Source organism: Stigmatopora argus, chromosome 15, assembly GCF_051989625.1.
Source record: "Stigmatopora argus isolate UIUO_Sarg chromosome 15, RoL_Sarg_1.0, whole genome shotgun sequence".
In the NCBI taxonomy this organism is placed as follows: Eukaryota; Metazoa; Chordata; class Actinopteri; order Syngnathiformes; family Syngnathidae; genus Stigmatopora; species Stigmatopora argus.
Window position 1 is genome coordinate 5103022 of NC_135401.1, and position 27260 is coordinate 5130281.

The window sequence follows — 27260 nt, forward strand, 5'->3', positions numbered from 1 at the left end:
TACAAATAAAAATGGCAGTCCTAAATTTTCAAAAAAGTTAAGTGGGTTTAAAATAAATAAATAAAAACAATATAGCAGAATGACTGGACAGACATCAATGGCACTGAATGGGTTAAAATGTAAATTCAGGCAACAGGGGGCTCAACTGCTTTTAATGTAAGGCTACATCATAATCTATATATTCCAGATATGATATAGTCAAGATCATATAAATTTAGGTGATCATTATGGTTGTAAAAACAATTATTCAAGGACTCAGTACAAAAAAATGAGGCAGTTTGGGCACATAATGATTTTTTAAAAAACATTCTAGGAATCCATAATCATGTTGTATGGTTTGTACATGCACATAACTGAAATTGGTAAAAAGTAAAGAGCTCAATTAAAACAGTGAAACTAGAGTGTTAGAGCTATGTTAACCTCATATAACCGGGCGTTCTCAGAAACGACATTATGTAAGAAGATAAATCTTTGTTTTTACACTCATCAGGTCCCAATTAGCCTAAATATGAAATAAAAATAAAAATGCATACCTTGCAAAGGTTTGGGTCTTTTTTTTACTATAATCTGATTCCATAATGCACAAAAATAAAAACAGTACCTTGGTAGTTGCATATACAAATTTGTGCAAATCCCAATTAACAAACACATGCAACACAACAATATCTACACATGACATTTTCAAAAGCATGTCCTATGTTACATCGCTAGAAAATCAATGACATGAAATTAAATACATTTGTTATACTGCCGATTAGCAACTTTTTCAAAGGACACTTGTTCTTTAAGTCAAGCTCGTAAATCTGTAGAAAAGAGAAAATACGCATTTATTTATATATTTCACATGTGAAAAAAGCCTTTTTGTTCACATACATGTCTTGAAAATTTTGCCAGGCCACAGCAATATTTTCTCCGAAATTCCCAAGTTGTCTTAGTAGTTTATTTCATGCACATATCGTCAAATGTCACACTTAACACTAAAGTTATGTTGGTGCCTCGTCTTACGAGTTCAATTAGTTCACTCATGTCTCAATCTTTTCACATTCAAATAAATGAAAATGCCATTTATTCGTTCCAACACCCGAATAAAATAGGTCAATTATCGTAACTACTTTGCTGAAGAAAAAGTAGCGCACTAAGAGTATTGTAGGTATTTTTTGAAAAACATACACAAGGAAGAAGTTAAAAACTGCTCAGAAGTTGCAGTAATATTAGTCGTGTAATTGTCATTGTTGACGACTTTTCCAGTTTACCTGAACTGGGAGTGGCAATTTACAGCTTTAAGCAAGTCATTGGCCTCTTTTGGGATCATTTTCCGGAACTGTTGCTTGTTTGCTAATTTGGCTCCCATCATGCCCTACTTTTAATGTAAAAAAAAAAAGTTTGCTTTACGTGAATACTTCTCTCTTTTCACATTTACTTTTTACATTTGTAAACAGATCAGGACTTTCTTCCACCTTCTTATTTTGTCCAAATCTTTAGAGCTCAAAGCACCACATTGTGTAAGGCTTCAATGGAAATACACTTAATTTGCATATTTTTTGAAAATATTGCTAACCACCCGAAAAACTAAATGGTTGTTGTCAGGATTTAAAAAAATATATAAAACAAATTCTTATGTGAGAGAAATTCTATAGTCTGCAGATTTTTTTTTTAAAGTTCTATCAGTACTTCTACTTTTAGTAGTCCTCTCTCAATATAGTACTTATATATATTCTTTTACTTAACTGTGAGTACCTTTGCTAGCTTTGCTTCTGTGGCTATTGTTCTATAATAGAGAAACATATAGTCTAGCTAGGTCTATATTTGTTGCTCTCTGTCAGACAAAGTTCTTCCCAAATGAGTGCGGGGTGTTAAACTCCCCCCAACTCCCATCTTTCCTTTCAGGAAATCCGTGACACATTACCAAATGTGTCTCCAAGCCGCCATTTTTTCCAGCTGGAGCTCTGAAGTAAACATTTTTTAATAAAATTGACTTTCTCTGTCGTGACAAATAAGAAAGCAGATGTGTTTAAATAAAGAAATAAGAATCGGAACCCTCTCCACTTTCCCTCATCTCACTCAACTCCTTGTTAATGGATTCTTGGAGAGAGCCCAGTGAGATCTCCAATCCGAGACTGCTCCTCTCTTCCGTCGGAGAGACCCGAGGGAGCTCCGGGAGAACATCTGAGGGCTCGGAGTCCACCAGCTGCTCACCAACGGTGAGGTTTAGTCTGTACGCACCTTTTGTCTCTGCGGGGCTTGTTTCCAGGGAGACCGTTTCCAAGGCAACCCCGTCGCCAGGTGCATGTCGCGCCGTGAAGTCGGCGGCGGCATCCTCTACTTTGGAGGTACCGACGGAAACCAGTCTCTCGATTTCCTGAGATAGTTCTTCGTTCTGCTCCTTCCACTGCCGATACTTTGAGGCCGTCATGGCGTCGCCTTCCAGAAGTTTGTTGATCTGCTGTAGTTCAGCTTCTTTTGCCTAGAGAACACCATAGCGACTATTTATCAATCTACCAAAAATGCACAGCAAACGAGTTAAGCCTCAAATCCTTAGCTATGTATAAGAAAGTGTTGTCCTGACCTGATACGACTATTTAGAATAAATAATTCATTTTTTTTTTTAAAGTAGGTTTTTTTTTCAACAATGAAAAAAGCTGATTCGCTGTGGTGACCCCTCATTAATTATTTTTAGAAACCACTAGCCTTTGGACAATTACATATTTTAGTGACAATTTTCCATCTTTTATTAGATAGGTTTCTGCATACTTAATACTTCTATTCCTTTGCCATAATATCTTTCTTTTTTCTTTGCCACAATCGTATCGTTCTTTTTTTTAGGTCAACAACTAGTTTCAAACTGAAATACGTTCTTTTTTCAAGACTCAACAATGCCCTGTACTTAACGGTTAAATAAACTTAAAGGTTGAAAACCCATGTCTTCACCTACTCACCTTGAGGGTACTCTGCAGCGCACGTAGCATGTGCGCTTTCTCGTTGATGACAGGGTTTTTGTTGCGTCGAATGAACGACCTCCTGAAATGGTCGTGGGTGAACGGCTGCTCGTGGCCCATCAGGGAGACACCACCTTCCTTGATGTTATTTAACATCTTGCCCATCTCGTCTTCTGGAGCGGCTAGAAACCAACAATAATTAGTCGTTTTGCCGTTACGTCCGAATCAAAAGCACTCATACCTTTGCTGCTCCCTGTTGACGGACTTGACAACGGCATCTTAATGTTGCTCCTGCGTTTTGGGCGAGGCAGGGTGCTAGACTGCACTTTCTAACACAGATCAACACCTATTATGGCTAATTGTTGGCAAATAATGTCTTAACTTTGCCACTAACCTTATGTCTTCTGTTGGGGGAAGGAGATCCCTCGTTTTCTGATTCTGTTTCACTATAACACTCTGTAGGATAAAACACACAAATGTACTAAGGCTGTTGGTTTAATAGCAGTGGAAATTAAGCTAGCAAAAATATCAATTGGGTAATAGTAAGGAAGTAGTCATTAAATAACTGCCAATTTAAAAACAACAACTTTAGAGTGATATATTGAGGAAATGCCCAAGAAATGACTCTAAAGATAAACAGGAACAAAAAACAAAGTGAAAAAATATCCCTACAGATATTAGGTGTTTTGTAATTAATTTAGTTTATAACATTTTAATTGGGAATGAGTTATATACAAAAATAAACTTAAAAAGTCCAATATCCGTAATAAAAAAAAATTGACAAATTATATATTATTAATTTTATCTTAACTCATTGGCTGTCCCTGATGGAATTCAACCTGCTACCAACCCTCCAAATTCAAGTGGATTAGATTCATAATTTGAATTCACAAGTGAAGGATAAAAACAACACATTATTGGATGTTTATCGTCAATGGCCATTCACCAAAGTGTTTTTTATGACTAACAAAGTCCCTTGCCTTAAAATGGGCTTCACAAACATGAAAATATATCTGTCATAAAAAACTGTATTTTCAAACATAATCCAATATTTTTCCCATAAAATCCTCAACATAAAAAATGTATTAAGCAAAAATGTACCTTCTTCGTTGTCTGGGCCTGGGCTGAGTTTCTTGTGCTTTTGAATGGTGGTAATGAGGCAATTTATCCACCTTCAAAAATAAAAGATATTTAAAATCAGGGCCTATTATTTATAAATCTACTTCAAATTTTAAAGGTATCATGTTATATTATAATTGACAAAAAAAGGTCAAACGCATTGTGAATGGAGGCTGTTATATGTAAAACTACCTGCAGGTGGTAGTGTAGACTAATTATTGCCTAAGTAGAACTATTGCCAATTAATTTCTCAAAAGTAATTGAACAATAAAATGTGGGTCCAACTTACTTGCTCATTTCGCTAACATTGTTCGCTGCAAAGAAGAAGTTGTGAAATCGCTGGTGGCACATTTTAAACACACTTTGGTGCAGCGGAAAAAAAAATCACATGGAGAAAAATTTGTCAGAATAAATCACAATGTAAATAAAACAGGCAACAAACATGTTTGTCCTTACTATTTCCTTTTGTGCTCGCCAGCACTCTCTATGTTGTAACTGGAAATGTTGACAAAACCCTCTGCTTTTTCATCCTGGATTTGAAAAAAAAAAAACAGCACGAAGATGAGTAAAAATGGATGTCCCATCCCTAATTAATACATTTCCAATTTCCGTGGATCGGGATTCGGATTCAAAAATGTGCAAAAAATTCAAATTCCATTGCAAATACCTGTTGGCTGGTATACCAGTAGAGGGAAGGTCCTTTAAGGACAAACCAGAAGTGCTGCCACTTCTGGGTGATGAAGACGCTGCTCTCCTTCCTCTTTTTCCAAAGCCAGCCGTCGCAGTCTGGCAGGACCAGTTCTCGACAGGACACACGGCGTCGACTAAGGGCCGTTGACATTCCTGAGTTGAGGGGAAATCAAGACATCAATGTATTTAATGCAAGCTCTTATGGTCTGCTATCATCTCAAATGCACCTTTGGTAGAACTCTTCTTGGCTTCCTGGTGTCGCTGAATAAAGGACAGAAATGGAATTAAAATTCCAATAGATGTAAGATGGAGTCCAATATCTGGTGTTGTGATCTTCTTACCGTGTGTCCAACCATTTCAGGACAGGAGCTAACGCTCGATCTGTCCTGGTTTAGTGCCTGCAGTGAAGAACTTCGGTAGATTTCGAAGGGTGAAATGCTTCGGGGTGAAGGGGTGCGATTTCTACTTCTATTAAAACCCGGTGAAGGTCTCGAACCAGGACTGTCAAATTCTCCTAGATAAGGCAATTTTTTTTGTGGTGAACTTGAAAAGCATCAGAAATCATCAGAGGGGTGCAAAGGAGTGGAAAACTGGAGGATATCTTTGATATTGGAAGCATTTCTTAGTATTCTACCTGAAATTGACAGAGATGACAGTGTGCCTTGCAGCATAAGTCTTCTTTCTAGCTCCTTGTCAGCAGATAGCTCGGACTCCTCCTGTCCCATAGGATGCTCAGTCACCTCTGGCCCTTGAACGGCTCTCCTGCACACACACAAAAAATAAAAAATACACACAATTTGAGCAAACGGGCAGATAACACCTTTATCATGTGCATCCCATCAGAAATAATCTTGTATAATACATTGAAAGCCAATACTTCAGCCAATTGTCTGCCCTTAGTGCGAGCAGACACTTAAAATCTACTACTATTTTAACCCGTGTGCAGTCGATTGGTCGCCGGTCTTTTGGTCGCCCTGACCACGACAGCGGGCGACCAAAAGACCGGCGACAAAACAAGGTAAAACAACACGGTCTACGCTTCAATAAAAGCCAACAATGGCCATGAGCAGTTTCACTGAGCCGACGTGTGAGTGTATAAGAGTTTGTATGTACATGCGTTGTCCCTTTAAGAAGCTACGTCAGTCAGGGTCTTAACAAGTTCTCCAACAAAAAACAATAAAAGTCCGGGAAATTTGGAGCTTTTCTTTAGCCTAATAATTACTAGGGCATTAAGTATGACTAAATAGTAATTCGCAGTTTGTATTTAGGGAATTTGAGCAACGATTTAAATGGTAATTATCACTTACCTTCCGGGCAACCAAAAGACTGGCGACCAAAAGATTGGCGACCAAAAGATTGGCGACCAAAATACCGGCGACCAATCGACCGTGTACCATTTTACCCAATCAAATGTGAGTATCCCAGATTCCTCTATCTATTATCTATCAGTGTGTATATGCATAGGCTGTTCTTCCAAATGGATTTTTTTCAATCACCTGGATGCGTCATCGCTACAACTACGTTTAATATCGATTACCTGAAGGACAGGGACCGAACAGAAGCTGCTACCCTCTCAAAAATGGAGTGCCTCGGATTTTCTTCTCCACCCTCTTCTCCTTCCTCTTCCGAACTCTCCTCTCTGTAGAAGTCCTCGTCCTTTGGACAGGTTTATCAACAAGACATGTGAGACAGGACATTTCCATCGGGCTTATGTATTTTTACTGCAGAGCCCAAATGAATTAGGGGGATCCTTGAATTACCTGGAGTGAGAGGAATCTCTGTCCAGGACCTCTACGACAAAGCGTGCCTGAAGACCTTTTCAGGACCAGAGTGACGCCGTTGGGATTCTCCTGTAACTTCTTCACCAGGTTAGCCCTGCTCCAGCCCACCTGATGCCGTAAAAGACAGATATACGTACACAAGCTTGATTCGTCATTAGCTTTTCAACTGCTATTGACTTATTTATTATATATGAGATTAATTTTAAACACTTTTTGTGAGGCTTAATGGAAAAACTCACCACTATCTGGTTGTTGACTTTGATCACTTCATCGCCAGCCAAGATCTTTGCAACATTACTTGAAGGCTAAATAATAAGTCACAACAACACACTTAAACATAATACAAGCAAAAAAGCAGAGGAAAAGCATTTAATAAAAATCATCTTGTGACAGCATAAGATTAAAAATTGAATGTCACTTAATAGGTTAGTTTAGCTATCAATAAAGTAATTGAGAAACTATTGAAAAAATGAGAGCAGTCGGTTTCTTAAATCCACTTTAACTACAAGCACTTTAAAAAAAATAGTGAAGCTGTGATAATTATATGAAATATTTTTTCATAATAGTTGTTGGCCTTCACTCAAATGAGAGATCTAACTATCTTCGATCACTACCCCAAGCATCTGATCATTAGCCTGATTACATTACAGGCTCACTTGGTTTCGGTATGCAGTAAAACAAATATGACAATTCTGCTTGATTTTGATTACTTTCCACCAAAGACCAGTGGCTGAAAGACATTTATGAAATGACAAAATAAAGCTTTCCATTGTGATCCAGAGTGTTACAGTGAAAAGTAACGTACGTCACATGTATCACTTTTACGTCACTGAACTCTGTACGCAGGCACAAAAACTGGCATCAGTGCAAAGGCTTTATTGGAATCTGTGCTGACTATTGTGCCTTTAAGGACCTCTATTTGCCAAGTATTTGTGTTCTACTGAAAAAAAATGTTATTTGGATCCAGAACTTGACCTCGCAGAAATCATTATATAATATCTGGATTTTTTTTTCCTCGAAAAGAGTTACTTGAACAAAAACTAAGACTGATAAAGTTCCCCAAACAAAGCCCCAAAAGACCGAAAAGCTATGTTAAACTGACAAGCACCTTTGGTTATGGCAGTATTTCAATAAAATGTCTAATATACACAATTATTCTGACATGGGATCCCTCTTGCAGTATTGAAAGGATCAAATTACATCTGAAAATATGCAATAAAATGAATGTATTGTTTACCCAAGGTTCTAAAGCACGTGCATATGACATATTTTGACTCTGATGTCAAAATGACTTGAAATGAAAACTGTTCATTTACGAATTGAGATAAGACTTATTTTTAAGGCACTTTCTCATCCTATGTGAAGATAAGGTGTCTCAAAACCTTTGACCGTGGAAGAAATCCTGATCAAAAAAAATTTGGCACACGTCCTCCTCCAACAGGATGCATAAAACACCATAATATGTTAAAGATTAAATTGAAAAGAAAATTAAGGTCTATAAAGGTTGTCGGAATGGTTGTATTTAATTTGTAGTAAACACAGTCTGACCTCAGCTGCAGTTCCGGTCACATAATGGTTACTGGAGCCAATGGATGTTATCTCGATGCCCTGAGATGGACAAAGAGGGAGAAAATAAAACAATGATGGATTACTTATTGACTTCACACTCAGAGCAGCATTGATCTGTCATCACTGAGTGAAATATCGACATCTGTCTGCATATTTATCGACAGCTCGCTTGGTAATTAGCCAAGAGCATGCTTTTATTCATTATATCCAGTCAAAGGCACAAACTAATCTCACTCTAGCGACACAATCAATATATATTTCACACAGGTACACAAAGCTAATTAGCACTCATGGAAATTTCTGCTTTATCACTAAAAGCGCAAGTTAAAATGCTTATCCCAAAAGGCTTCTTTTTGTACATTCTGTGGAAATAATTAACAGTTGTGAGTTTTTTTTCACTCATTGAAATTCTGGCTTCCCATCAACTTCCATTTTAGTTATAAAAATGAAATCAAGGGCAACTATTGTGAATACAAATCTAATGGAAGGGTGAGATTGCAAAGAGCAATCAGGGCTGATATTAAGATCATGTAGCAGGTGAGCTTGTTGTCCATGAGAAGAAATAAATAGAATTCTTCATTTGAATGAAAATATGATACAAGAGGATAACTATAAAAGAGACAAAAACAGCTGAAAAATGCTTCAAGTGCATCCACTGTATTGTTCATCAGATTTCATAAGATATGAAAGCATTGATTTCAAGAAAGGATGACAAAAACTATTACTGGAAGCGCATAAAGTGCAGTAAAAAAATAATTCAATTAATTTGGTGTGTTTGAATGTTAGATTAAAGGAAAACTTCAAATAATAATCCTCAAATTTACCAACTGGTCTCCAGGTGATGCAGGCACCAGGTCAACACTCTCCAACTGCGTGGTGTTGGTGAGAAGCGCTTCTGGGCTGGAGTTCAGGATCTCGTCACACACCCCCACCAATTGACGGCACTTGACGCACAAAAATGGAAGTAAATAGATGGCAAAAAAGCGGGGGAATTATGACAAAATTAAAGCGACGTACCACAGAGATGATGTCCTTCTCCTTCTCGTAAACGCAAGTGTGTTTCTGTTGGATGAGTAAAATGGCACATGGTCAATATCTATCAAATGATATTGATTGATACTGTTTTGCGGATATGAGACAACCCCCAAAAACAGGTCATTTCCAGCCAATCAGTTCGCTGGCAATCTCATCGTGTCAAATCACGATTCAGCCACATTGACGCAGCTAGACGTCTTATTCAGTCGAACTGGAAAGGTTGGCAGCTAATGAATGCTCATTCAGGGCATTAAGCCAACCCTCCCAGTTCATGTGGATTGGACGTCTATCTCCATCAATGTCAGCCAATGGGTTAAAGTAAAAGAGACCATTCACTTATTAAATAGAAATCCCCAAAGAGCTTTATATATCTTGGAAAATGGGAGAAATGTCTCAAATATGTACATTTTAGTACGTTCATTTGAGTATGTTCAAGATTTTAAAACATGAGAGGCTAAACAACCATCCGTCTCTGAATAAAAGACCCACAATTGTCACAGAAATCACTTGAAACATTCATAAAAAATTCTTCCTTTTGAATTATTGCTCATTTTAGATTGGCAATGGACTGACATTCAGTAAATAGAGTAGGATAGATGTTTACACGAAACACTTAATGGTTAGGCGCACTAAAGTGCAACACACCATTACTAAGCTCTTTCGCGGGACCGTAATGAAGTGTTAATTACGTAAAGGCTTCCAGGGCACCTAATCTCTGTGAAATTGCAACAGAACATCCACAGTAGCAGACTCGTTTCAAACAAATTATACGCACTGCAGTGAGAGCTGTGATGCTTATATTGTTTTTTTTGTCCTACTCACTCTAAACACCAAATAACCATTTAAAGCCCCACTTTCACAGATTTTTACACACCGATTAAATGATAGAATTCTGTCAGAGTATTCAAAAATGAAACGGTCTAGACCAGGGGTGTCAGACTCGGGTTGGTTCGCGGGCCGCGTTAACGTCAACTCATGATTTACTTTCCCAGGCCACACAAAATGATGCGGCGGGCCAGATTTGGCCCCCGGGCCGCCACTTTGACACGTGGTCTAGACTCACACAGATCCAGAACAATTGAAATGGTACAAAAGTGAATTTAGAAACAGAAAGTTGCATTGTGAGAGGCTCACAATTATTTTCTGCATCTAGGTCTCCTCTGGTGGTGGTATTTAAGGAACTATTCCAATGAATTAAAAGAGAAGTTGTGTTGTTTTCTGGTGGGTTTTATGGCATGAAGTGTGTGTGTGTGTGTTTTTGTGCCTTTGGCTCAAAGCTGCGGTTGTCAAGGAAACAAAGATAAGCTATTATGCAGAAGTCACCTCTGGGAAAATAAAGCAACACATGGGCACAAAAAGCAAAAAGGCTCAATTTAAAGGATCAACAATGCAAAAACACTTAATATAAATACCTCTTTTCTTATCATCTAAAACAGCGTCATCATCCTCTGGGTGCAAGTTCACATTCATCCAATATTTTTTTTATTTGCCAGTAGGTCAACAGTCTGCTATAAAAAGAATTGCCTCCGCCAGCTTCTTGTTTTCCCTCATCACAGTTTTACTTAACCTCTCTAAAGGTTATTAATCCACTTTAAAACCTGAAATTAAATACATTTAACAGCATCCAATAGTTAACCTTGTTTAACTCACTGTATGCCATTGACCATGATAGATGTCCAATTCATTCAATGCATCAAAATTCAGCATTACTTAGTAAACAACCAATACTAACATTGAAACCAATGGGTAATTTCAAGTGCTCAATTATAACTCGTTTAGGTTTTTGGAATTTGAGAGCTAGGGCACCATGAGAACAACATACCTGAAACCAAAAGCCTTAAAAGATATATTTGCACCGACATCCAGGTTCAAATTTCAAGCAGTAGTCCCCCTTCAACTAGCTGATCAACTCAAAAGCAGTTTGAAGTCAGACTCGGCGAGACCTGCAACAAACACCAGCTGACTTCCTATCGTGGTAGCCCTCAGGCCTGTGGGAGGCAACACAACACAACACACACACACACTTGACCAAAGAGGAAATAAGAATCCTTTCTTTGGTGTTGAGCATGAGAAAGTTCTCCGGAGAGCCGTGACTGATAAAATGCTGTGCTACTGATGCGAAATATTTGTGACGCTTATAGCAACACACATGCGCCAGATGTAATGTGACTCACACGTGCGTGCGCGAAGACATCTACAAGAACTTGTGAGGTTTTATACAAACAGCGTAAACGTGTAGGCTGAACAGCTGTCAGCGTGCCATCATTATTGGAAAGCTAACTCATTCAGTGCTATTCACAGCGAAAGGCATCCAAGAGGGAGGAATGAAAGGGCATGTTCAGTGGGATATGAAAAAAATGTGAAATTTGCATCGCTTCAGTAGCAATGCTGTATACACTATTTTTTTTAAAAAAGCTTTCGTCTGTACATGTCTATGCAATATATCTAATGTTAAAATTCCGTTTCAATCTGGATACAAAAACACAAATGGCAACCACACCCCACACCTTAAAAAAATTAAATTCTTCCCAGATCGTGGCCAAAAGTTTCAAAAGCTGTCATTTGTAATCATAACAAACAAATATTCACAAAAAGTCACACAAAATCTATACCTTATTGCTGTTCCAGGCTCCAGTCCAGTATAGGATTAAGGAACTAAATTTAAACTCTTCTCAAATCTGATGCTGGTATTCCTCCTATATTCCCATCAATAGTCTTCTCGGCAAAAAAACTTTTCTTGTTGTTTTGTTAGGTCCAAACATCTGTCAACCCCCAAATCTCCTACTTGTTAGTCTCTCCTTCGTGCTGCTGTGTTCAGTATCACATACATCCTTGGGAGTCAAAAGTCAGTAAACAGTCACTATGTAATCCCTCCTTTAAGTCCTCCTCCTTTGACTATGTCAATAATAAGTCACTGGCTTGTTCCTTCTACAATGAGGATCAACCACACACATGAAAGCTCAACCCTTCTTCTGACTGTTTACCAGTTCTCCTCTAAGGACCTCGCGCTCTAATTTCACCCCCACACCCTGAAAAACAAGCCCCACTCTCAGTCACATGTCCAGCCCTCCTATTTCTTTGGTCTTCAAGGTACAAGCGTCTTGAAATATGCCAGGAATGCAGAGATAATACATATGAGGAAGGTTTTTTTTTTTAAAAAAAGCTTGTGCTCCTGTTTAGCTTCAACAAGCCGCAGTTTCTCGGTAAGCGTAAAAAGAGACTTCCTCTTTACAAGTATAAAAATCAATCATGTTTTTCAATCACGCATGGCAGAGATTGAAATATAATGATTAAACCGGGATGTCACTCAAAAGGACAAACAGTATAGTGGAAAGACCCCACCCCCAGCCCACTCGTACAGGGTTAAGACCAGCCCTATGGGGAAAAAGCGAAAAACGATGTGTAATAAAAACTCCCTTTAAAACAGGAATTTAAAACTTATCTTTATCAGGGGCCACATCCTGATTATGTCTTCAGAGGGCCATTGTGTCTGTCGACTAGAGTTGCCATGACAACTCCAGTACATTATACAATTTGACAACTATTTTGATCGTTGACGAATCATTTAGAAGGAAAAAAATGTCCAAATCCTCTTTTTTTAACCTTTAAAAGCAAACATTACTATAGATTTTTCATGCTTTTATGTATTTACATTTGTAAATATAAAAAGAAATTGATGGTGTAGTGGTTCACTCCCTTACTTAGTCAGTTGGGATAGGCGCCTTACAAGGATGGGCGGTACGGATGATGAATGAATGAATAAAAAGGACTAACAACCCCCTATGTAGAAAATGAATGAGTGTAGGAGTAAACCAACCTTTTGCACGATCCCCCCCAATTCTTTGCACTGGTTCAAGATTTTCTTGCCGGTTGTGTGCCTGTTCAGTTGGGAGAGCTGATACCTGAAAAGAGGTCATCAAGGTACTGTTTACTTACTACTCTTGATAGCACAATAGCATTGAATACAATGTGAATGGTAGGTTGACCACAAAAAAAGTTGGACTTGCAAGTTATTCATATTTTAATGCAATTCCTGCATAGGATTTAATACAAACTTTTTAGACTTTGATGTATAATTTTAACACTTCAACTGCTGTACCAAAGGGTAACCAGCAACTGCTCCATTTTTATAATAAATTCACATAGACATGTTCATGCTAGTCGTTGTCTTTACGGCCTCATGCAACATTTAGGTATTTAGAGTTAGAACTCATATTAGACTGAGCAGCCTGGAACTTTCCAATGTTGCAAGAAGTTCTATTTCTTGTCTGATCCAGCCCAGGTAGACTTTTGAAGTGGAATTCCACATGTGACTTAACCATTTTGAACGGTTTGACTCGTCATATCAGAAATTTTTGGGTAAACTCATTTGACATAATTTCTGAAGAATATCCATAAATCTGCACACATTTCCAAAAATACATATTTTAAATAAAAGAGTTTTGGCAACATTTAATAAAAGATTTATATTATGGGTATGATTTCAAACTTGTGAGGTTATTTTTCAATATTTGCAACAATTTCCAATTGGTGTCAATTTCCTGCATTCAAACTTTAGGTCTGTATAATTAAACATGTTTTTACACTATCAATGTTGAATAACACATGGTCTTTCGTATACAATGCCACCATTGTTATTAAACCCCGTCTTAGGTAAAAATACCACTTAGTCTACTGTGTGAGTAACAGTTAGATAACTTCCTTCTTCACTAACCTGTTCAAAACAGTGAACAACGCTTTCGCAGAGGATATAAGCTCCACCACAACTTGCAGCACACTAGTGGACAGCTTGGTGGCGCTCTGACCATCGTAGCTGTTGTGGCGCCAGTGGCTCTGGATCCCCATCTGCAAGTTGTGAGCCACATTTCGCAGTTTCTCCGTCAGTCCCTGGAGATTCTCCCCACTGTCACCGTATGACTAACAGAGACAATTCAAAATACAATTGAAACCTTAAAACAGACCACATTACTCAAAGCGTTAATGCATTTTAAATGGTAAACATGTTCCAGGTTATTACCCGCTCAATTGGTTGACTATTAACTGTGAGGACTTTATGGACCTTGCGACATTATACAGCAAGTATGGCAAAGAGTCATAGTAAAAAAAAAAATTATATTATGATTATGGTGCTGTTTAAGTTGTTTAAACCAAGAAAGTCATTTTAGGGCCATCATAGTTTTTTTGTCATGTTCACAGTTATGTTTTAATTAAAAACATCAGAAATGACACTTCATTTGCTTACATTTACCCGAGTTACTAATTGGAAGTTTATTTTTTGTGTTCCTCCAGTCATATTATACACACGCAACAGAACTCTCACTTACAATTTAAGGCTACTTTAAATAACTATGATGAAGAGCACATAATTACATAATAATTGAATCAAATGTAGCTGGAGTACCACAAGAGAAGGTTGCATTCAAATTTTTCTCATTGAGGTCAAGAGGTTTGTCCATTCGGCCTTTGTTGTTACATATAAACCAGTGGCACTGAACCCCCAAGTAGCCATTAATTTTTCATAACCTTTATCCAAGCTGCACTGACGTCACTGCGCATAGGAAAGCTTTCACCCGTTCCCATGTGATGCTTAGTTTCGCAAATGGTCACAAGCCAAACAGGCGGATGGAGAGAGCTCTATAATGTAAACTGTATAACTGGTTGTACATTATGAAAACCTTTTAACTCTTAAAGCGTGACATAATTCCAGTCATTCATTGAGTGTCAGTACATCAACGTCTGTCTGGTATCTAACAGGAGATATAATCAAACTGCTTGAGCCACCAAGTGTAGGGCTCAATTAGCCTACAAACAGATTGCCACTGCTTAAAGTGTTATAAATAAATCTACTTCACAAGTTGTTCAGTGATTGGTCATTTGAGGATTAAAGTTCTGGCCCGACAAATTTCCAGCAATTAAAATACAAGGGATAGCCGAGCTCGAGGACATCTTTCATCATCAAGCTTTTCTCAACAAGAACCTTTTTGTCATGTTTTGTTGGGTTTTGGTGGCTGGGTGTCCACGTTATTGTATATGAGTTTCAACTGATGTGTCCTTTCGGCTATCCTTCCCTTTGTGTGACCCAAGTGTTTATTATTGTCATCAACCTCTGTCTTAACAAAAATATGACTTAACTGGGAGGACAAAAAGGCAAACATGACAAGACACAGAAAACACGGGGTTCAAATACACAGACAGGGGTTGATGACAATAACAAACATCTGGGTCACACAAGGGAAGGAGAGCCAGAAAGGACACAGCAGCTAAAACTCATATAGAATCACGCGGGCAAGACACACAAGGAAAAATACCCAGTTACCAAACCCCCCAAAAACATGACAGCTTTGACTCATTCACTGTTTTTTCAGAGCTGCCGTTTGAGCTTGCAAACGATCACTTACACAACAACAAGACAGTGAAGTACACATGCTTCTTAAGGAAAGAACACAATGTTTTGAAACAAGCTGTCTCATAAATGCTGCATTCGATTGCACTGTAAATGATTGTTCAACAGCCAAGTATATTGGCAATCTAGGGCAAACACAAGACAGGATGCCCTCAGGGCAAACATCCATAGACTATCACCATAGCCACATACTGTACACAAAATACAAATGATTGAATTTCCCATCTCACCAAGGAGCACAGCTTCTCCACAGCGTCGAGGAGCAGCTCCTGGTGGCCGATCTTGGACACCCCTAGCTTTTCCAAATCCTCCGAAGTCAACTGCAGCAGATCCACACCAGTGAGATGCCACTCTGATAAGGCATACCGATGCAAGGGTGCGTCCAGACCTGGCAGTGGAAAAAAGGAAATGGGAAGAGTCAAGGTTCTTTCTCATAGCAAAAGCCCGGGAAATCTACGGGAAATAAAACATGCAATGACTTGCAACTGAAACATTGGACATTGTAAAAGAAACAATTTGGGGTAAAGGGATTGATAAATTGGGTTGACGCCTCCCAAATTAATCCATCTATCCATTCTGGACCCTGAACAAATAAATCATCTTTCAAAATCTCCCACTTAAAATTTGTTTGCTGTTAATGGCAGACAATGGCGTATATTTTTTTAACATGTTTGTATTGTGTATAGTCCTCAAAGTGAGCGTGTTGTGTACTTTGTGGTAAAATGAATTGACACGGAATTGTATAATTTATCAATTGTTTGATGTTGTCTGTTCCAAGAATAATAGTTTGTGGAATGTTTTGTGCCAACCCCAAAACCACCCTTCTGGAATTGCCTTTCTAATCTGTGGAATGTTGTATTTAAGACTATTTATTTGACACTTTGTAAAGTTATTAAACATGTTTGAATAGTTAGACCCCTGTTTGCGAGTCAAGTTTACAAAACAGGTATATTGTCTAACATGGAAAGTAAAAGGTTAGTTTGACTTGTGAATTTAGCCTTCTGTGCTTTGACTAATGATGTACTATTTACTTTTTTTACACAACAATCGTCCCTTTTGTTGTACTTTTCCCGCACAGTAACACTCAAGAAGTGCAGTTGTTGACACGAGTGTTATGGCTCCTCCGGGCCACTTCCTCATTCCACCTCCACCTTTCACTTCCCAAAGGATTTATTTATACGTGTTTTGTAATCTCCGTGCTTTCTATTTGCGACTCCAAAGTAGCTCGCGCCGACGAACAAGAACAAAAACAAAAACAGATCATGATAGGCAGTGGTGAGAATCGGGCTCACCTTGGAGCCACCGGCGCACCGTCTCCTCGCTCCAAGCCGTAATCGGCTCCATGCTCGGCGCGCTGTTCCAGTCACTCGGCCTCGGTCTCGGCCTCGGCCCCGGCCAACTCCCCGCTGCCTTCGCCGACACCGACGCCTATCTGGCCGCCGGGAGGCCGCCGCTTATGCTGCTGCTGGAGGAGGAAGAAGGGGAAGTGGTCCTCGAATCGGACGAGGACGACGAGTGCCACTCTTCCGTTCAGGTAAAGGTGGGTGGGAGTACCCAGCGAACCCCCCCTTTACCCACCCACCTTCCATGTCATTAGTGTCCCTCCCCTTACCCCGTCCTACTCTTACCTGGCAGCGGTATTGTGCAAACTACCAAAGAGATAGTACTTGAATGGAGCTAAAATGGTTTTAACTCATTCGCTGCCATTGACGGCGTTAGACGTCCATTCCATTGGAAGATGGAGGGATGCATGCGAATTCTCTGCCTTCCTCCAAAACAGATGGATTGAAAGTCTATGAGTTGATAAAATCATTGAAATTCAAGGTTGGACCACAAGTGTCTTGACTTCTTCGGCTGCCATTGACGACGTTAGACGTCCAATCCATTGGAAGATGGAGGGATGCATGCAAATTCTCTGCCTTCCTCCAAAACAAATGGGTTGAAAGTCTATGAGTTGATAAAATCATTAAAATATCAAACATGGTTGCTAAAAGTATTTAAGTATGGTAATGCTGAGTATGGTTATTTTTCATTTCATGATTAGTCACAAGAATCCTAATCCTCTTTTCTGGTCAGAACTACCCCTTCCAAAAATGTCTAAAGAATTAATTTTCTTGCTCAATTGTTCCTATAAGTAATATGATAACTTTTGTGTATTTATTTTTCATGAAGATTTTCCCATGTTAATTTAACTTTACTCTTTTTGGGTATCAATTATTACTGGGAAGGGAAGACTAATTAATTTATTTAAAAAAATGTTTTTTATGAATTTTATGACTAAAATAAGATCTGAAATCATTTCAAAGTCTCTTGCTGTAGTAATTCATAGCACCAAGTTGAGTTTTATTGTGTGTGCATTTTAGGGAGGATGGAGAGTTAAGCTTAAAGGGCAATAATGACCAAAGAAGCTTTAAACCAGTAAAGAGCTGGTCGCTGACATTTGGCACCCCCTGCCGTTTTATCCTTATCATCAATAGAAGAGAGTATACTTTGAGTTAAAAATTGAAAACAAATCCTAGTATAACTGTTTTGAAAGGGCTTCTAGACTATGATCTTATTGTATATACTGTGTTACAAATTTCCACTTGTCTGATGATGGACAGCTTTAACCAGTACCAATTAGTCTATTCTCTCTATATACTGGTCTCTATATAGTCTGGTTCTATTGTACATCCAACACATACAGCCTGACTCAACCCTCCCCAAACAGGTTTTTTGTATTCAGTTGAGATGCATCATTGAAAATGTTATGTTTTCGGAGTTAGACGCTAAACTCAACCCAACCCTAAATATCAAGAATCCAAAATCAAGTCCCAACATGATACAAAACACACCCATTACCAGATTCTCTACCTCTGAAAGACACAGGGAGCTTCTTTGCACAGAGAGCCAGAAGCTCTTTATTCCTCTCTTTTGATTTATGAAATTAATCTTTCTGGCACGATGCAACCTCACTCTTCTGCAGCCATTGCGGTGATAGACGACAAGCCATAACATGGAGTTTTGAAGAACAATAAGTCATCGGCGTGAGTTTTAATCATCAAATTGTCTTCTTACTAGTCAGCGGAGATTGCCTAATTACCCCCCTCTCGACTCTGGGGTGAGTAATTAATTAGAATCTTGGCTGCTGCGTGAAGGAAGACATGGCCTCATTGAGCACAGCTGCATGGAACATATACTGTACATCATACAGCCGGCCGGGGGTACTACTTGTGAAATGTGACCCTTGCTGTGAATTATATTTAGCACTTTGATGTATCCCACTGGGGGGGAAACGTCACTGGGCATTGTTACTGGAAACATGAATTCGGTTTTGAAGTACATTTATGCACTGTTCCAAATTATTTTGAAAGAATTTACCTCAATGTGATGGGGCATGATAAATTGCTGCTTATGGTGACACTGAACATTTGCACACTTATCAAAAAATCCACAATCTAAAATTTAAATGCATGGCATAATTATGTCATGCAATTATTTTTTTGCTCCATTCACCACATTTTTTTTAGCTGATGTCAGAAGTGGCTTCCAGTAGTGGTGATTTTTTAAAGCCCACATCATCCCCAGAAATCTTTATGTATAGAAACAGGCCCCAACCATTGAGCATGACACCTGAGAAGCAAACATTCCCTTTCTGAACTTCCCTCCACATGCAGCCGCATCTATTCAGGTCACGCTCCGTTTAACGCATGTAGAAATGAGTCAGATCTCCCGTGATGCTTCACTTCCAGCTAACAGTAAAGCGGGTTATCCCTTGGGTTTCCCTCTGAATCAACACTGCCAGTTGTGACGTCACTGCAACTCCATCAGTTACTTCTGTGTACTTTGTGTTCATTTTGTTGGATCTTTGAGTTTAACATTGACATTAGCACATTGGAAGGCTGCTTATCCCCAAAGGAGAGAATACAGACACAGTCAAGTTGTCAAATTACATCACTAAATGGGGCAAGAGCGTTCCCTCTGCATCAGATTTTCCATCACTGCGACCCATCAATAACTTGACATGATCTTTGGCATGACATAACTTTGAAGGAGCATGGTAGTAACTTTGATTCATTTTACTCAATGGTTGAAATTGATACAAGCTTTACAAATAAACTGCTTTTACATTTGCCACATATTACAATTTACAACACTGACACTAAGGAAACGAATTAAAAAAAATCTTTCTACTGTTGTAATGGGTTTAATTTAGTTCCTAAAATAACTTACTGCCACTGACTGTGATGGACACCCAGTTCATTTGGACTGCTAAGGTCTGGCAGGAGTCAAATGATCAATTTAAAAGTTGTAAAGGTTGATGATGAATCTTTCGAACGCTGCCAGACCCTCCCAGTATAAATAAACTGGATGTCTATCAGTGCCAATGCCATTGAAATGCCAGCCATCCCAGCTGTAATGGATTCAATGTCCATCACTGTCGCTACCAGTGATTGAGTTAAGAGTGACCCAAATGAAGATAAAACACCTTAAAAACAGAGTGATGGAGTATTTCCAATATATAGTGATGAATCTTGTACACAATAATGAGAGTTCATGTTTCAGCACATGCAGCCTGCTTTCCCCAACATATACATCACAAAAGAGAAAACGTCAAATTATCCACTCCATCCACTGTCCCACCTCAAACCCATTTGTTCGCTTCACCTTCATCCTAATTTGAATACCCCGAAAAAGAAGAATACGTCTGATCCATCTACAATTTGATGCTCTCCAGTTGCCAATAGTAACCAGAGCCGGCCGTGAGCAAAACGCTGCACTGTTGAATGGAGCGGGGAATTGTGGAGGACTGGAGGGGTGTGTTATATCAGAGAGGGCTCTTACAACAAGAGCTGTTGTAACTGGAAAGATCTGAATCCCAAACACATGCAAACAACACTGGATGGCCAGCCTCAAAATGTATGTATCTATGCATAGGTGCTTTAAAATAATATGTATCCACAAATCAGAATGCACTTTGCAAAAAATGTTATACTAGTATGGTTGTAGTATAGGCTGTCCATATTTGTGCAACAACTGTTCAGTTTATTTTTACCTTCATCTTGGAAAGATTTGGTTTGTTGTATTATTGTAGCAGTTGAATTAGGTATGAGGTTTATAAAGGAATATGATTCAAATCACTTAGTCCAATTGATCCTACTTAAGAAAGATATACGTTGCAAGTGCACAAGTAATCAGGATGTTGTGACATCATTTCTGTGACAAATGGGAGAGTCTATCTCTCTCAAAAAAGTCGCTTAGGTTACAGGCCTTACTAAATATCAGCTTTTGAATAATGTTTAACTCTAATGACACTTCTGCCACTGTTCATATTCATGCCTATCAGACCCCAAATTTGATGTCCACGCATTTGGATGTCAGGCATTTCTACATTTTGTTCATTTCTGGTACCAAAAATCACTAAAAAATGTTTATTTACCATTTATATAGTGGAGAACAATGTATACACACACCATCACAACCAAAATAATGAAACAATATACCTCTGAGGTGCAAAAAAGGTGGAAATACCTGGAAATAATGACATTGCTTTATGGGAATGTGGAATTCGGCAATGATTATCTTCATATTAATAAAATGTGTAGCATTTGACGCCTAAAAAAAATGTCATGACGTATTTGTAGTTGAGCTCTTTGCCTGATAGTGGCGACATCGGACCTGGGCGGTAGTTGAACAAGCGTTTTAAAAAAAAAGAAAGAAAAAAAAGGAAAAAAGGAGGGCAGGATGAATCTCGTCTCTGGGAGTCTGCCAATAACAACCTCGGCACCGAGGCTACGCGGAGATTTTTACTACCGACACAAGACGCAGAAGAGGAAGCCCGATGATCGGGACACAAACTCGGCGTTGATATTCAAGACAGTCTGGATTGGGGTTTATTCTTTCTGGATGCTGGGTTAGTTAGTTTTTTTGTTTATTTTTTTTGTAGACACGCGTCTTTTCGCCTGTCAAAATCCGATCGCCCCAAGGTGGATCGGGAGTAGTGACTGGATTTATTCGTCTCTCGAGACACTGGATTATCACACTGGGGCGGAGCTAATTAAATCAAAACGAGTGCACCTGTTTGCTAAAAGTGGGGTGCATCGAGGACTGGGGTTTGACAGCACCAAGTCATCGAGCGAACCGACACGGAGCGCCAAGCCGATCCGAGAAGTTGCGCATCTTGACGGGGAGGGAAATCTGCCAACATGCCGCTCGCACAGATCGCCGAACCGTGGCCCACTGTGGAATTAGTCCAGCTGGAAACTGAGGTAACTGCAAGTATTATTCTTTTATAGTACATTTTAATGTTTTGATCACTTTGGGGATTTGTGCGTACATCTGGATGTATTCATTTGAAGGACTTGGTAATGCAAGTATTTCGCAACGAGTAGTAGCTTGCCTTATTTGGGTGTTTTTTGGGGGGAATAGCAACAGAGAAAAGTTCATTCATTCATTTGTTTTCTGAATCGCTTATCATCGGAAGGGTCGCGGGGGGTGCTGGAGCCTATCTCAGCTGACACCCTGAATCGGTGGCCAGCCAATCACAGAGCACAAGGAAATGGACAACCAATCAAACCTAGTGACAATTTATTGTGTTCGATCAGCCCACCAAACATGATTTTGGGATCGGTAGGAAACCGGAGTACCCACAGAAAACCCACGCAAACTTCATGCAGGAAGGTCCGGACATGGGATCAAACACTCAGTCTCAGAACTGTGAGGCCGACCTGCAAACCACTCGTCCACTGACCCACCAAAATAAAGTTATTATTATTTTTTAAATTATTGATGGCGATAGACGTCCAATTAATTTGAAGTGGGAGGCCTGACAGCAAATGGAATTCTCATTTTCTACCACCCTCCCATAGTAAATGGATCAGACAATTGTTCGTGCCAAACTACTTAAATAAACAGGAAAGGGATGAATGGAGCTATGTGATTGGATGTATATTTCTGACAGTGGCAGCCAGTGAGTTAAATTTCATGGGATTTCGCTTCGGTCTATTGACAGTGATACATGCCTAATTAATTTAAACTGGGAGCACTGAGTGTGAATGCTCATCTCTCAATGCCATTGATGTCTAGCGCTGTCAATGTTAGCCGACAAGTTAAACGAATGCTCAATAAAGAATTAAACATCCATGTTTGTATCTTTCACTTTCCCATCCGCTGCCATCACTCACTGGGAAAAAAATTGCCATACCGCGATTCCCTACTAACATGCAAAATCATCAGGTGTGTCTGGAAAAATGACCAAATTGTCATATTTTTATGAATATTATCTGTGATCAATATATAGCTGGCAAAACATTTCAATCCTCTTGTGAATATTTAACCCTTTATAAGTGACGATTTTTCAGTCATTAAAAACTTGAGTTATTGTCTGCCAGCCTCTCGCACTCAAAATGGATATGATGTCTAACGACTTTTATGCAGCCAATAAGTTAAATGAGTCCTTCTGATGAGTGCCCGTCTTCCCAGTCAAAATAGTTGGACAGCTAATGCCGTCATAGGCCGATAATGATTTGAATGAGTGTTCCACAAAGGCTTATGTGACGTGAAATGGGATCATTTAATGTTGGATGGTTGCGCATAAGTGTATTAGAAGATCCTCCAACTGCCAAATCGGAGCAGGAAATTACTGATGATCGATACGTCAGCATATTTTTTTAGGCTATAATTTACATTTATCTAAAGTAATACTTTAAGTGAAAGTCTGCCTTGACATCTAAATGGTGACAAGCATGTATAACCTATTTTCACAGGGCCTTTGACTCCCAAGATGTACGATTGAACAGCAAAAAGAACCCGCTTCATTTAGTACTGAATGATATGCAATATTCATGTTTTCTCTCTAATCTACTCCTCTGTGTCAAGTATTACACAATGTTCTTAATCTTCTTTATGGCCAAAGATTGATCTGTAGCCAGACTGATAGAACCGGGACATCCTGGTCCCGGAAGTTGCCATCTTTTTTTTGGTTAGATCGCCTCTCTGATAACAGAGGGACATCGTGGTCTAAGAAGTTGATCAGGGTTTTACCTTGGATGTTCTCCTAATTGGAAAGGCCATGCAGGTTTCTAATTTCAACCATATCTTTCAATTTTCCATCTGTCTTCTTTCTTGAATTATATTTTATATTGTGGTATTTTTTTTAATGTGGTTTTGCCACTTGTTAGCGGCTCCTGTGAATAGATGGCAAGGCTAAACCCATGAGTATGAAGGGTAATTACCTGCTTATATATCTAAATGTTTGACGGGGGAAAATGTGCAGTTTAGTTTAAAAAAAATGGGGGGGAGGAGCCTGATTTTCATATCAAATGACACCTCTCCATTTTGGATTCTCCCAAAGCTGTGAGGAATTTGATAACACCAGACTGCCATGACAGAGTGAGATCGGTTCCATTTTTGACCCACAAGCTTTGCTGGCACCAATGCCAAGGAGACGGCTCGGGCTTGTGATTGATTGTGCAGAAAGAGTGAGCTAGCGGGTCTGTGCCAACGAGCATGTTGGACCTTGAGACAGATGGGGAGGATCTGTTGGCTGACTCGGAAATAACAGGGCGGGCCGACCTGCTGTGCTGTAACATGGCAGCTTTTTCAGGCGGCAACATTTTACTAGGTCTGATCCTGTTCAGTCTTGGCCATGGAGGTTAATTGTTTTCACAATTTGCTATCATTTACGGATGAGGTGTTTCCTTTAGGACAGGAAATGTAACTGGGTTTACAAAGATGGTACTTTTTCCTTATCAGGGTCTCCAATATGGCCAAAGTGGTTGGGGTCTAAAGACCTGGTTTTTAATTTATTTTATTTCATTTATTCTTTTTTTTTTGGTACCATATTTTACAGATGCCCCACTTGACGCCGACCCTCCTAATTTCTCTGCCTTTGGGCAGTTCTGACACACAGGTTTACTAGTCATTTGAAAACTTATTTGATTAGTATCGAGACCATGAGTGGGTGTGACGTTTCAATAAATGACTCTATTCTTTATTTATTTTTTAAAGCCAATTCCCCAATGTCAAACCTGAAATCCTATTGATTTTTTTTTTTACCCCACCAAACATGAAAAGGCCAAAGAGGGATCAAAATGTAATTTATGATTATACCTTATTCAAAGAGCACAGGTAGGAGGAGAGAGTCATAATAACCTATGATTGACGATACGTATGCCTTTGTTCCTGTGGGGCAATGACGTCTGATCGGGAGTGAATCACCACTGATAAAGAGGGACAAATCATCCCCCCTGCTCTGAATCCACTAGTGACTCAGTGCCACCTGCAATGGCTTCTGGCATTCGTCATGATCCTGCCAATGAACCCACTCGTACATCTGTCCATGGCACCTGGTTACTACCAGATTTTACTCGCATCAATACGCAAACCTTCACTTGTTCTCTAAAATTTTGACTGCAGTTGCACCCACGCTTTAAATTTGAAGTGTATATATCTATATGTATATTTTTTTTACATATACCAGGCAAGATAACAAGAGGGGGAATCAATTGAAGCTATTTTGGGTTATTATGCAATATACTGGGCCTCGTCAAGGAGAAAGGAGTGTCGTTAGTTCGAGTGCTTTCACCGTCGACCTGAGCATTTACAATGTTTGCGAGTTTATATCTTTATCTCCCGCGCAGGATTAAGTGTAGCTAATCTGGTTGTGACCTGTGCAACACCTTTGGGAGTGAAGGAGGGCATGTGATAACACAGTACTTTTGCTTAAAAAAATAAAAAAAGTTTATTTAGATGTTTCTTGGGAAGGGTGGGAAACTACCTCCATGTTCAAATATTGCTATCAACTTTCGAAAGACAAGTAGAGCACACACAATTTTAGCTTGTATAACTACTCTTTTGACATACACAGAAATAAAAAATAATAATAATTGGTTCAATGGAAAATATACCCTGGAAAGACGGTTGTATGCTTGTTTTACATTAGGATAATAGTAAAAGATAATATTACTAGAAAACACTAAAAGGGGTGACTATGTATAGACAATGCATTTTTAGATGACATCCGCAAGGTGTTCTATCAATACTTGCCAAGATACCAAAAAAAATCAGTTGGGTAGGATTACAAAGAGCTTCTAATAGGTGGTTATTGTATTTCTTGTTGCCTGGATACAGTGTCATGCCAGTTAAACACACTTATTAACTCACGCAGCACTATTGCGCTGGGCTTGTTGACTTTTTATGACCTGATACTCGTACCGAGTAGAATCCAAAGATGTACCTTCTCGCCTACTGTGGTACAAATGTTTGCACAGGACAATTCCCAAATGTTTCATCGAGAAGCTTCCTCGTTAATTTTCACCACAGGCCTTTTTTTAAAGACAACGATGTGTACTTTTTGACATTTTGAAACAATGCACTTGTTTTGCAAAGAAATCTCGTGTAAAAACCAACCAGTGTCTTAAAGTTGACACAATTTCAGATGTGGTAAAATAGCACATTCCTAAAAAAGGTGAATAATGTCACAATTATTCGAAGGAGCGTGTTTTAGAACCGACTGAAATTGTATTATGGAACTGGTCAATTCAACCAAAAAGTCCTTGAAATTTATGTGGATTAGTATTTGTGGTTTTTAAAGTATACTAAAATATTCCTGTATTTACTTTTTCTGCTGAATCAGCACCATTACAGTCCACATTTTATGCCCGGTACACATAATACCAGCACTTCTGGATCCAATTAATTTTAGCAGCCATATGCACACCTATATATTAAAATAAGCACTTTTAAAATAATGCATTTGCCTTAATTTTCTTTCATGTCAGGAAATACCTCGCTCGCTCTTTGTTTAGCTTGTCAAAGCCAGTACTTGTCATTGTGTCTACTGCCTACCTTATACTACAGTCTACACAGGAAACAGGAGAAGGAAGAGAACACAGAGAGAGCCCCTTGTAAAAAACAAAAACAAAAAAATCACTTGATATTTAGTGTTGCAACAGCAGAGAATATTTGACTGTGTGGTGTTTTATTTGTCACCAGACAGTGTCAGTTTCCCTTTGAGCCTCAGTCTTACATAATCCATCAATAAGTCACCACCACAGTGCTCATTTGAATGTTTTTATACTTGATTTACAAGTTCATTTAGTGGTTACAAAGAGGGTGAAATTTGCCCTGAGGGAAATGGCTTGAGTGACAGCTTTTAGTCCTTAGGCTTTAATTAAGTCTCGAGGTTGGAGCGTTTTCTGTTTTTCTTAAACTGAAAGCCCGCAGTATAAAGGGGAAGTGTGGAATTTGTGGAATTCATCAGGGGGGGAGGTATTCCCGGCCCAAAATGGGAGAAAATTTCCTGGATATGTTCTGGTATGCACAGGTTGAAATGCTCGAACCCACATTATAGTGTCAAAGTAAAAAAATATTGAATTAATTTCTTTATTCAGGAGAGTTTTGCCTTTTTTTGCCTATTTTTTCTATGTAACTTCTATACGACAACTGCTCATTACCAAAATATATGACTTTGGTTAAACATTTCTGCTCGGAGTGGTGTCAAAGTATCGTTACTCAAGTTGTGGCGCATGAGTCACCCTCTCAAGATAAGCCCTGCAAAGAGTAAACAACTTCTCTGTTGTCCTAAATGTAAAGAGGCAGCATAGCCGGAAAGTCACCACTGAAATGTTGTGAGTCAGCAGCCTGTGACGTACCGTTACCGTTGCTGCGTCTCTCTCGGGGTCGCCGCGACACGAGTGACTGCTACTGATCCAAACGTGACTGGACAACTCGTTGATTTTTGTTTAA

At 39.0% G+C, this 27260-nt stretch overlaps 2 protein-coding genes across 3 annotated transcripts in view; one reads left to right on the top strand and one right to left on the bottom strand.

Moving 5' to 3' along the window:
• Window positions 1-135: 135 nt before the first annotated feature.
• On the bottom strand, window positions 136-17099 carry cnksr1 (connector enhancer of kinase suppressor of Ras 1). The gene is made up of 21 exons (XM_077620515.1): window positions 16826-17099; window positions 15764-15921; window positions 13845-14047; window positions 12948-13032; window positions 9113-9157; window positions 8920-9039; window positions 8075-8134; window positions 6766-6831; window positions 6506-6634; window positions 6283-6401; window positions 5380-5507; window positions 5087-5259; window positions 4973-5006; window positions 4723-4898; window positions 4512-4585; window positions 4345-4416; window positions 4038-4108; window positions 3331-3392; window positions 3178-3265; window positions 2937-3118; window positions 136-2464 (listed from the first exon to the last, which is right to left on the bottom strand). The coding sequence occupies exons 1-21, from the start codon at window positions 16875-16877 to the stop codon at window positions 2012-2014; spliced, it is 2550 nt and encodes an 849-aa protein (XP_077476641.1). The 5' UTR covers window positions 16878-17099; the 3' UTR covers window positions 136-2011.
• Window positions 16734-27260, top strand: part of rps6ka1 (ribosomal protein S6 kinase a, polypeptide 1) — a 35573-nt gene continuing 25046 nt past the window's right edge. Inside the window, exon 1 of one of the 2 annotated variants that reach the window (XM_077620516.1) lies at window positions 16734-17067. In XM_077620516.1, coding sequence (XP_077476642.1) covers window positions 16876-17067 — 192 coding nt within the window. In that variant the 5' untranslated portion in view covers window positions 16734-16875. Of the gene's footprint in view, window positions 17068-21239; window positions 21782-27260 lie in introns of those variants that run through there. The other variant, XM_077620517.1, reaches the window with a different exon arrangement.